General features: G+C 42.1%; 2 gene segments (V, D, J or C); one reads left to right on the top strand and one right to left on the bottom strand.

Moving 5' to 3' along the window:
* Window positions 1-9445: 9445 nt before the first annotated feature.
* On the bottom strand, window positions 9446-11165 carry LOC109137647 (Ig kappa-b4 chain C region-like). The segment is given in 3 exon segments: window positions 9446-9957; window positions 10768-10843; window positions 11133-11165. Coding segments are annotated over 3 exon segments (435 nt in total).
* LOC109136634 (Ig kappa chain V region 3381-like) lies at window positions 10786-12344 on the top strand. The segment is given in 2 exon segments: window positions 10786-11400; window positions 11508-12344. Coding segments are annotated over 2 exon segments (414 nt in total).
* The last annotated feature ends 237 nt before the right edge of the window (window positions 12345-12581 follow it).

Below are 12581 nucleotides of genomic sequence, written 5' to 3'. Positions count from 1 at the left end.
AACAGCATTCATATGCTAGCACTCACCATCAGGGATTTCAGCTGGTTTTACAGGCATGGATCAAACTCTGACTTCACTCTGACCATCAGTGGAGTTCAGACTGAATGATGCCGCATTTTATACGTCAGAGTTATCACTACATCAACAGTCAGTATGTGTTCACACAGTGAAAAAGCGTCGTACAAAACCTCCTCAGTCAGACTGAACAGAAACTGAACTGACGCTGCAGCTGGAAGCTACGCAGAGACTGATACACTTCACTGAAGACAACACACACACACACACACACACACACACACACACACACTAACTTTGTGGCTAATCCTTTGTGTATTTCCTTTTAGCCAGTTGAGGTGAAGGCGCAGAGTTACCAAGATACATTTTAATAAGCACGCACAGAGACGCTCGTCTAAGTCTGATGTTTATTAAACTGAAATCTCCAGTTGACTTTATAAAATCTTAAAACCAAACTAAACAAGTAACTTAACATGCAAGGTCTAAACATTTGTGTGTGTGGTCAGAAAACTATAACGCTCCGCCACCTAACCACTCCACAATGTTCATTCATAAAAATTATAGCCACCTGTCCGTGGGAGGCGCATCACAGTTGAAATAGAATAATCATGTTTAAGTACCTTTACACATTTTAAACTACGGTGGCTGCAGTTCTCGATAATTTCCTTCTTAATCATTTCTTTTTATAAATGAAATTCTATAATTAACTGAAAACAAGTTTACATATTTTCTAATTATATCTCAGGATTTAATATGGCTCCAACATACCGGCCCCTAATTGTAGATGCCATAGCAAAACAATTATAGCAATAATTTTCAAATGGAGGCAGAAAACATACACATTTCAAAATATGCCAAATTATGTGACCTTTTTACACCTCACATGTTTCCATCAACATGCATTTGATGAATATGTCATTCCATTTTCATAAGCCCCACATGAACCCATAAGGGGCCATTAGTTCTTGGGTGCAGTATCATCTACTATGATTACAATATTGTTGACTTCCAAGTTCCTTCTCGTCTTGACCCACTTTTGCCTTTGCTGCATGAGTGATATACTCCTTAGTCCACCTTTGCCAGAACAAGTGTACAAGGTATTGCACTTGTTTCCATCTCTTTCTGGAGTAGAGGTCATCTTTACAAAAGAGTCAAGGCGGCAAGGTCCATTGAAACAGTTGTGAATGGCCTATCACTGAGAATGCATTCGACCTCACATAGAGCTGTGTAGCAACCGATAATGTAATAAAGTCCAGTAATGTAATACCTGCCAATAACATAGTAATTTGGTTCTGTAGGAATGAGATTTTGTGGAGCTTCCTGTTTTAAACTCCTACCAATGTGCAACAGTGTGGGGTGTTTTCGTTGACATATTTGGCAGTCCAGTTTTCTTTTGCAGTCTTTGCTCATGTGACCTTTCTTTAAGCACCCAAAACGAAAACCATTCCTCTTTAGACAGTCAACCTTTTTTTCCTGTGGCTCGAGTCTCTATTTGAATCTTAAGCAATCCACTAGTACAAGTTTGCCTTGACTGAAGCTACATAGAGCTGAAATAACAATGTCAAATTGTCGCTGCTCTTTAAACTGCCTGTGGTTTGGTATTACGTTCAGCTGCTTTTACAGTGGTAACAAAGCTACTGCCCCTTTTTGAAGTTTGAGATTCATTTTTTAGTGGGATTGGCTCTTTGATATTTCCAAACACTGGATGTAGTAAGATGTTACATTGTGTTTCTATGAAATCCACAAGATGTTTGAATCGTGCTAGTCCACCATCTTTCTCTGAGCTTGTATGGGAGCTTGGATACTATCGTTTTAAGTTAGATGTAACATCCAGTTTGTCCATGTATTCCAGGTCTTGCATGGCATTGCAACATTCTTTTAGATACAGAGCACATGCACAGAGTGGTTTCCCATCGTCTGCTTTAATGGCTGTCCAGTTCAGCACCTTATCCAGGTAAGCATTTGCAATTTTCATTTCATCACCAAAATGATTTTTCAATAGTTGCGGGCTTCTGTGTCACAGGTGATACATTGGGCTCACTCGTCTCTGCTCACCTGTCATCTGGGTGTACGTCGAACCATGTTCGCCATTTCACAGCGGTTCTGGTGGCCTTCCATGGAGCCGGAGGTTCGGGAGTATGTTGAGGCATGTCCAGTCTGCGCCAGAAATAAGAACTCCTCCAGAGCCCGCGCAGGCCTGCTGCAGCCTCTTCCTATTCCCTCCCGGCCGTGGGCCGAGACCTTCATGGACTTTGTCACAGGCCTCCCGGTCTCCAGAGGTAACACTGCGGTGCTTACCGTGGTGGATAGATTCTCTAAGATGGCACATTTCATAGCCTTACCCAAATTGCCGTCAGCCAAAGAAACGGCAGAAGTCATGATGCACAATGTATTCATGATTCACGGATTCCCGCGGGGCATCGTGTCAGATCGGGGGCCCCAATTTATCTCGCAGTTCTGGAGGGAGTTCTGCAAGCTGATCGGAGCCACTGCAAGCCTCACCTCGGGTTACCACCCCGAGGCCAACGGCTAGGCTGAGCGCCTCAACCAACAACTGGAAACCGGCCTCCGGTGCCTGGTGACCCAGAATCCTGGAGCAACCATCTAACATGGGTCGAGTACGCCCACAACTCTCTTCACACCTCAGCCACTGTTATGTCCCCATTTAACTGTGTTTTTGGTTATCAACTCCTGGTCTTTTCTGAATCCGAACCCAAGGTGTCTGTCCCCTTCGCCCATGCCCTAGTCCGTCGCTGCCACCGCATCTGGGCCGCAGCACGGCAGATGCTGATACGACAAGGGGACAGGGTTAAAAAAGCAGCGGATGAAGGAGGAAGGAGGAGACCGGTTCCTGTCTACCAGCTGGGCCAGCAAGTGTGGCTTGCAGCCAAAGAACTGCCTCTTCAGGTAGAGTCACGTTAACTGGCTCCACGCTTTGTCGGCCCGTTCCCCATCACCAGGATTATCAACCCTGCAGCTGTGCGTCTCCGTCTGCCCCTGTCCCTCAGAGTACATCCCACCTTTCATGTCAGTAAGATCAAGCCAGCCAAAGACAGTGCCATGGTGCCAGCAACCAAACCACCCCCGTCACCCCGAATGGTCGAAGGAGGGCCAGTCTATGCAGTTAAGAAACTGTTAGCAGTGCGCAATCGGGGCCGGGGCAGGCAGTTCCTCGTGGACTGGGATGGATACGGACCGGAAGAGCGCCAGTGTGTCCCAGCCCGTCACATCATGGATCCTGGCCTCATCGAGGACTTTTACAGAGACCACCCAGAGATTCCAGGGCCGTCTAGTATTCAGCCTTAGGGAGGGGGCAATGTCACACCTGTCAAGTTAAGTTTTTGTCCTGTCTCCATGTTTGTCTTGTGACTTCCTGTTTTATTTTGGAAATTAACTCTCCTCTCGTTTCAGGTCACTTTCCCTTCCTCCTGATTGTCTTCCCTGATTCCTGATTTGTGTCCACCTGTTCCCCATTACCTCCATGTGTTCATATAGTCTGTGTCTCCCTTTGTCCTGTGCCAGTGTGTCATGTCGTTTGTCTTGATTCACCCGCGTCTTGAGTCCGTGTTTTCCTTTGTCACAGTTTTTTGCCTCAATCTGAGAGTTTTTTGTTGGCCTTTTGCCATTTAATTCTCATAGCTTTGGTTAGAGCGTTTTTTCCCCGTTGTGGTTTTTTCCCTCCTCGGAGGCGTTTTCTGTTCCTCACAGTTTTTCGTTTTCTCCCCGTAGACCATAGGATTTGGTATAGTAAGTTTTCATAGGCATCCCTCCTGTTCAAGGCGCTTTCTGTTCACCTTCCCCTTTATTTTTGTATGCTTAATAAAGCCTGCTGTACTACTCTGCATCCGAGTCCAACCTCTGTGTCCCAGGCCTGTCACCATGTGCAAACAGCTTGGAACCAAATCTTTGGCCTGACCTGATGTGAACTGTTCGAGAAGGTAGAGCCTATCCTGGCAGCTACTAGTCTTATCCTCTGTTAAATACTTAAATGCATGCATGAAGGATTAATTTTATCATTCATTGTAATTTATTGTCATTTTATCATTCATTGTAATTTTACAATATGTCTTTGTTGATTTGTCCTGTACACGTGACATCTGTTGCACGTCTGTCCGTCCTGGGAGAGGGATCCCTCCTCTGTGGCTCTTCCTGAGGTTTCTTCCACCTTTTTTCCCTGTTAAAGGTTTTTTGTGGTCAAGTTTTTCATCACTGGAACCGAGGGTCTAAGGACAGAGGGTGTCACTCCCTGTACAGATTGTTAGGTTAGGTTAGGTTAGGTTAGGTTAGGTTTTCTTTATTTGTCTCCACCAGGGAGAAATTTGTCTTAGAGATAGGGAAGGTTACAGCACCATAAAACACATATCAACATACCACAAACGGTACTGACATAGCAGCCTACGATATACACATACCAGCATGACATGAAATAAAAAGATAAAAAGATGGATATTCACAATACATATACCAATAATATTTATCCTGCCATAAGTATAGCTCAGTCATACAGCCCCTAGAAATTATCACACTCACAGCCACCCATCCATTTCCACACCAACACACATACACTAACTTTATAACCTTTATAAAAAAGTTAAGAATCTGTCCAAAAACAACTGCGTTCATTTCTGGTCATTAATTAGCTTAGTAGATAAAGGAATAAAAGAGTGCTTGAAGCGATTGTGCTTGCACAGGGGAAGCCTGTATCTCTTCCCGGACTTAAGAAGGACATATTTCCCCATTCAGCACATGAGAACTATCTGATAAAATGGCTTTTGCATGTCTGATAGTTGCCTGCTCAAAAAGATCCTGTGGGTTAAGGGGGGGCATCACACCCATAATCTTACCTGCAGTTTTGACTAGGCTCGAAATCTCAGCTCTAGATTTTACTGTGAGATTGCCAAACCAGCAGGTGATACCATAACGAAGGACAGATTCAATCGTTGCTCTGTAAAAGATGAGCATAATGTTTTTGCAGACTCCAAAAACTCTGAGTCTGCGCAAAAATGAAGGCGCTGGTGGATTCTAGCGCAGACATTGGCCACCTGAGTGCGCCAACTAAGGTCACTGTCTACCTGTACTCCCAGATACCTAACACTTTTCACCTGGTCGATGACCTGGCCATGTATAGCTACTGGGTCCTGACGACTGACAGATCTGGGATCCAGCAGCATCTCTACTGTTTTTGTTGTGTTGATTAGTAGCAAGTGCGAATCACACCAATTAACAAACTCGTTGACTCCCACTTGGTGTGTATCTAGATCATCGTGTTTAGTGAGCAGACTGAGAATGACAGTGTCATCAGAGAATTTAACTATATACTGGTTTGGCTCAGAACTCGCACAATCGTTGGTGTACAGCATGAACAGAAGAGGGGAACTGACACACCCCTGTGGGGCGCCAGTACTGCTTATCGCCAAGTCAGATAGAGTAGAGTTGAACTTGGCCTGTTGTGGTCTATTGGATAAAAACGAGTGGTACCACCTGACTAAAAAAGGGTTTACCTCCAGCTGAATTAATTTCTTAAGAAGAATGTGTGGCTGAATAAGATTAAACGCAGAGCTAAAATCAATAAAGAGAAGTCTGGCATATCCAGCAGGGTTTTCTAAGTGTTTAAGGACCAGATGCATTATAGTTGCTATAGCATCAGTTGTGCTGCGGTTCCTATTGTATGCAAACTGGTATTTATCGAGCAATGGATCCACTTCTGTACGAAGTTTCGTTATCAAAATCTTCTCTAGTGATTTAAAAACATTTGAGGTTATGGCTACAGGCCGGTAATCATTATCCTCCTGCAGACTGACCTTTTTAGGTATGAGCAAAATAATGGATGTCTTCCAGAGTTTAGGTACCCTGTAGGAATCTATAGAAAGTTGGAATAATTTTTGCCATGCCGGAGACAATTCCTCCGCAAACGACTTCAAGATAAAAGCAGACAGACCATTTGGTCCTGTCGCCTTTTTAGTATTAATAGTTTTAAAAGTTTAGTGACAGTTTCCAACTTAATGTTAATTCTATCCACATTAAGATCACAAATAACATTTTCCAAGACATCGACACATTCTGCACTGTTATCACGATCAAATCACGTATAAAAACTATTCAGTTCATTTGCCCTCACAGTTTCATTGTGAGCAGACAGAGGCTTCCTTGTGTAGCCCTCAGAGGCAAATGTACTTTGTGACTTTGGGCTATACAAATCAAATTAGATTTGATTTGAAATCAAGAAAGCTGGCAATGGTGTAAAAAACTTCCATGAAAACACTGGAACTGTAAAAATTTTGTTTACAGAACAGAGTGTGTGGTTGTGAAGGGGTAGTGGGTTGGTTTATGACCCCCGCGTTGCAACTACATGGCTGTTTTGGTTTCTGATCCTGGAGTCTAGGCGCCAATTGGGTTCAAGTGCATATACTGGGGCTGAAAGAGTTTTTGTCCTTTCACTTCAGACCACCACTGCTGTAATTAGAAAAGTGTGGAGACAGACCTTTGATGCTGCTGTAATGTGGATTGAAATCTGTTTGTTTGTTCGTTTTGTTTGTATGTGTTAATGTGCGAGTAAAAATGGGTAACAACCCGTCCAAAACAGTAGACGGGTGTGAATCTGGAACCAAACAAAGTGACTCAACAAAAGGAAAAGGAAAACCAAAAAAAAATCTTTCTGCAGAAAACCAAACAACAAATGTGAAATTAGAAGGTCAACCTGTCATTGATAAGCAGCATGCTGAAACAAACACAAACGCACATTTGACCAGACATCACAGTTTAGGGAGATGTTTGATGACAAAGCTGGAATCGTCGGTAGACTGAAAGAATGGGATTTCCTGTTTCCGTTCACTTCTGTTTTGTGTGAACGGATGAATGGCATGTGGCCATATGAAGGAGAAAGAAAAGCTGCAAATGGCTGAGATAAATGTTAACCCTGATGTTGGAAATCCATCCTGGGATTCCAGATGCATGAAAAAGTGTGGTTGACTGTGGCCTGTCAAAGATGTGGTGTGAGGGTGAGTAACAAAAGCTGCGAGTTTGGATCCGATGATGCATCGATTTGATGACTGATCTTAGTCCAAATGTGTCACTGTCTGCTCTATGGCTGTACTAGAAGCTAAGTTGTAAACCAGAGCTTTAGAAATGGCTAAGATAAAACAATGGCATGTTGATGATTTGGAGAAATGTGAGAAGTAAGACAGCAGACAGTCTAATGAGTCAGATTTAGAGGGAGAAGGAGCCAGACCCAGAGAGGAGGAGGCTTACACAGACCTTAGTGACGAGGAAGTGCAGATTAGTGGTGTATGAGTCACGATTCATCCGGATCATTAACCCAGATCGGGATTCACGAGTCATAGTCTCCATTAACCCGGATCTTTACCATCCTACACCTGCCTAACAGCGAGCCATATATGCAAATTAAAACGATAAAATGTGCTGTTCACTCCTCTCCTTTTAACCTGTACAATCTCATTACAGCATGCCTCGCTGATTATTGAGGACAAAAAGCTTGTTTCTACCACTAGAATAGCTTCGGGAGTCGGGACTCAGATCGGCTGACCGCGGGTCAGTGTAACTTCCTGCAGAGCAGACTCAGTATGTAGTACAGTACAGTACAGTAGTACAAATATGTCGTTAATATTAATGCTCTCATTCTCTGCACTTGATTTAACACAGTTAAGTGTTCATAAACTTTACAGGCTAGGCTAGTACAGCCTAAACACTGTGAGGAGCATTTTATTTGCAGCATTATGTGTTAGCATACTCTGTCATCAATAATTATGGAGTTATATTTGCCACATTATCTATTATGTCATTTACTGAGTGATGCTGACTGTGAGTTATGAGAATATAATACTGTATTTGTGTCAGTTGAATCTAATGCCAGCTAAATAAATGTTCTGATGTGATGCATTCTTTTCTGATAGCTGATAAAAGCTCAATCAATCTCATGGAGAGGAATCTACAGCATAAGACATCAGAGGCTCCTGAACACTTTCTTCCTTCCTGATGTGTTGCCATTGACTTTCAGCAATTTCTCCATAACAAGGTTAAAGTGCAGAGTTACCGACATACATTTTAATAAGCACACAGTCCAAACTATAACAAGACAATAATTTCTATTTATACAACAAGTAGGTCCAACCGAGCATCTTTGATCAGCGTGACAGCACAGCTGACTCATCACTACAAATATTACTCCTCCATCTCCACATTGTCACCTCCTGAAAATCTATAACATGTAAACAAATATGAATAAGTCCATTGGAAGTCAACTTTAATAAAGTAATACATCTGAATTTACAATTTCAGCTTTTAACGAATATTCTATGTATGGAGCTGTTAGACCACATCGTTAATACAGGTGTGTACCTCGTTAATACAGATGTGTACCTCGTTAATACAGGTGTGTACCTTGTTTGTGTGCAGCATGTCGGAGATCAGACAGTTTTTGTTTTGTTTTTTAAGATAATTTTTTGGGCCTTTATTGATAGCACAGCTGAAGATCGACAGGAAACGTGGGGAGAGAGATGGGGAGTGACATGTGGTAAAGGGCCACACAGGTCGGGATTCGAACCTGGGCGTCCGCAGCGAGCCTTTGCATGGGGTGGCTGCTCTACCAACTGAGCTAGAACCGCCCCATCAGAGAAAAAATTTAAAGGTGGACTAATATGGACTGAAGAGTAATATTCTGTTAGATAAAAACATGATGTTCATGTTGGAAATGATTACATTGATCTTTGTTCAATACATTTTAATTTTTGGACTTTACAGCGCTGTGGAGTTACTGGAAATGTTTGGATCATCCTCCATCAGCTGTGCCGGTGAGTTGCTGATACAGTGCTAGCGTCAAAATAAATAAAGTTATTATTGGCACAACAGTGATGCGGCCAGGACCGATGTAATCGCGTGTAACATTGCTTAAATATTAAAGTATCATGAACGTGTTATGAAGTTAAGCATTGAAAACATCATAACATATATTTCAGTTCTGTGTCACCGCTACCTGTTTTACCTGTTTTAGCACAGCCACAAGAGTTGATGAGAACCAGGAGAGAGATATAAACAGTTATCACTTTATGCAGACGACACCCTGCTTCATATTTTAATACTGAAAATCCTTTTTATTATTTAGACTTTTCATTCAGATGTTAAGAATCATTTCAAGAGACAAATTAACAACACATGAACAACACATGGATCCTCAGACATTAGTTATAATAGACAGCTTTGTTATTCACCATAGAAATGCTCGAAGCATGTGTATTGTTACCAAAGGTAACTGATATAAATCAAACTGGATCGACTATAGAAGAATATCTACAGTCTTAAAACCATTAAAAAGTCATTTGGGGAAAATGGACTTGTTACTGTGCATTCATCTGACTAATGTTCCTAATACATAATATATGTCAAAGAAAGGAAGTCAAAAGACATGTCACTTTTATAACATACATGATGAAATCTTTATTGTTGTAAAATGTTGAAACCATCAACAAGCAAGAAGACGTTAATGTTGAAACATGTCATGAGAGAAAGAGAGAAACAGAGAGAGAGAGAGAGAGAGAGAGAGAGAGAGCAGACTGAGAGCAGTAGCAGAGGAAAACCAGTATCAGAGTCCCAGTGAGTCAGGTCAGGACTGGGAACACTGGTCTCTCCTCAGTGTCTGTGAGAGTGAAGTCTGGGAGCCCTGGGTGGCCTCACAGGTCACAGAGTCCACCTTCCTCCACTGGTCTGCATCGAGCCTCAGGGTGCTGCTCCAGCTGTAGAGGCCGTCCTTCTCCAGCACCACGGGGCTCCTGCTCTCCTCCCAGCTGATGCTGCTGCTGCTGTCCACCTTCCAGGCCAGACTCCAGTCTGAGGGGAAGCCCTTGTTGGCCAGACACATGAGCGTGGCCTTCCCCTGCTGCAGCTGCTCACTGGAGGGGGGCAGCACCGTCAGGGTGGGGGCGGTATCACCTAGGAGACACCAATCAGATTAGAGGACAGCTGTCAATCAAGCAGCAGACACTTGGACACCTTTACTGTGTGAGAGTTGATTTTGTCCTTTAAGGAGTTTCTGTCAGATGATTTTTCTGCTCCACCAGTCACTCACTCACACATTGTTTCACTTCCCTTCAAGAAGCCTGTCATGCATGTCAGCACAGAGAGAATCATCATACACAATGACCTGAAATATATCTAACTGCACTGGAAATAATTAAAATAAAATATATTTTTATCAAAAGGACAAAAGTTAATCAGATCCACTGTTAAAGGACATTATGAGCCAAAAATAACTGACGACCATATTTACAATGTTCATACGACAGATTTAAAAACCAAACAGCCTCAAAAAACTGTCAAAATGAATTCAAACTGAGGTCAAAAGAGTATCAGAGACATTATGTCACAAATTTGGTCACATTTTTAATAATTTCAACTTCTTACTCACCGTTCAAAACACTTTAGAACTCAACTTCCAATCAGTTTCAAACAGAGAATTAAATGCTAAATCCAAATTTTGTCAAGTTCTAATGTCGTTGTTTAATCTGTCCTACAGTTCAAGCTGTTCACATTTCACAAATGACACTGGAACATGTCATGAAAAGTTTAGTAAAGCTGCTTTGAGTTCAATACTGAGATTAAACAGGAGAAACAGAGAATAAAACTGTCTTAAAAGTCATTTAGATCGGTCCAATGAAAATTTAAAGTTACTGCAAATGTTCAGACACAGAAATTAAAACCTTAACTGATGACATTATATTTAATATTTGAGCAGAGACTTACTTCCAACATTCAGTCTGGTTCCTCCACCAAACGTCCACCACAGTGATACAAAGTCATTGAGTGGCCGTACAAAAACCTCTCAGTGTAGAGAGACACGGCTCTCTGACTGTGACACAAACAAACTCAACATCAACACTTCCTGTTTTTAAAAGAATGAACTATTTCATATCATATTGATCAAACAGTGACACAATTGTTCAGAATTAGTCACATTTTGACAGATAGAAGTTCACATCTGTCTAAAAGTCAAAGTGGATTTGTTCTCACATTGAATGAAACAAGACAGAAGACGTTCTTAAAGAAAATGTATCCACAGTCATCAAACCAAATCCACCTTAAAATGATGACTGACTGTTAATCAATACTCTGATAGTGATTGATCCATTGATAAACAGCATGATCAGAGTAATCCAAGTCCCTGTTGGAGTCAGTCAGAGCATTTCCATAGAGAGCCACTTTGCATCAGCAGCACCATGCTCCAGTGCTCTGGGAGAGTTTATAGTCCTGAGAGTTGAACACTGGATGACTGACAGCTGTCCTTCATGACAACAGAAGCCACAGAAATCCTCCTCATCAAAAACATGACTTTGATCTCCGTCCTCATCTGGACTCTCCTCTGCTGCTGCTTCACAGGTAAAGTCCAGAGAATCAAACTCCTCTCCTGTATGAACATCCGTCCCTCTGAAATGAAGCCCACAAAACCATGACGCTGCTTTATGTTTTTGTGTCTGTATCCTCAGAGTCCAGAGGCCAGGTCACAGTGACTCAGCCTGGAGCAGTGAGCTCTGCTGTGGGAGGCTCCGTCACCATCAACTGTAGGACCAGTCAGAATGTATATAATGGAAACCATTTAGCCTGGTACCAACAGAAAGATGGAAAAACTCCTAAACTGCTCATTTACTATGCTAGCACTCGACCATCAGGGATTCCAGCTCGTTTTACAGGCAGTGGATCAAACTCTGACTTCACTCTGACCATCAGTGGAGTTCAGACTGAAGATGCAGCAGTTTACTACTGTCAGAGTCTTCACTCTATCAACAGTCAGTGGGTGTTCACACAGTGAAAAAGCATTGTACAAAAACCTCCCTCAGTCAGAAACTGAATTGACTGCTGCAGCTGGAAGCTACTGCAGAGACTGATACACTTCACTGAACATGTAACAAGTCCAATGACAAAAAAATAATTTTGGTGTAAACGAGAAGAGACAAGTACTTGGAGGTTTTTAAAAGTCTGTTGGACTGAATGTATCAGATTCTGGAAAGGCAAAGTTTAAATTTGGGGTGTTTGTGACACTCAGGAAAATGTCACCATTTTACAGCCATTTCTTTTTTAATGCTTAATGATTGTTTTGTCACCTGTTACCTTAAAATACGAAAGCGCTTTATTTTGATCCAAGTGTCACAGTCTTTTGGAGGATCAGAGGTCTACATCCAGACAGAAAGGTGTCCAGTGAAACATTGAAGCAGTTTTGCTTCTGTATCTGTATGAAAGACATCTGTTACAAACTCCTCAGTACTGGTGAGACCAAACTTTTGAAAAAAGGAGTGCAAAGTTGTTCATTAAATCTTTAAAATCTATTCCCCTCTAATTTTTGACCTGTCTGCATCTCTTCCACTCAATGATATATACACAAAATATGATAAAGTCTTGTTGTCATCTTAATCATATTCGATCCTCCAGTACTCAAATTGATTGGTGCCATCCAATGCTTCATATCCGGCCCAGCCTTCAATACCTCAGGCCCAGGTGTAAACCTACCGTATGGAAGAATTATCCTATCTGTATTCAGGAGCGTAGATTTTTAGTTAGAGAGC

This window comes from Larimichthys crocea, unplaced genomic scaffold (genome assembly GCF_000972845.2).
Source record: "Larimichthys crocea isolate SSNF unplaced genomic scaffold, L_crocea_2.0 scaffold46985, whole genome shotgun sequence".
Classification (NCBI taxonomy): Eukaryota; Metazoa; Chordata; class Actinopteri; family Sciaenidae; genus Larimichthys; species Larimichthys crocea.
This window is presented reverse-complemented; position numbering and strand designations above follow the sequence as displayed.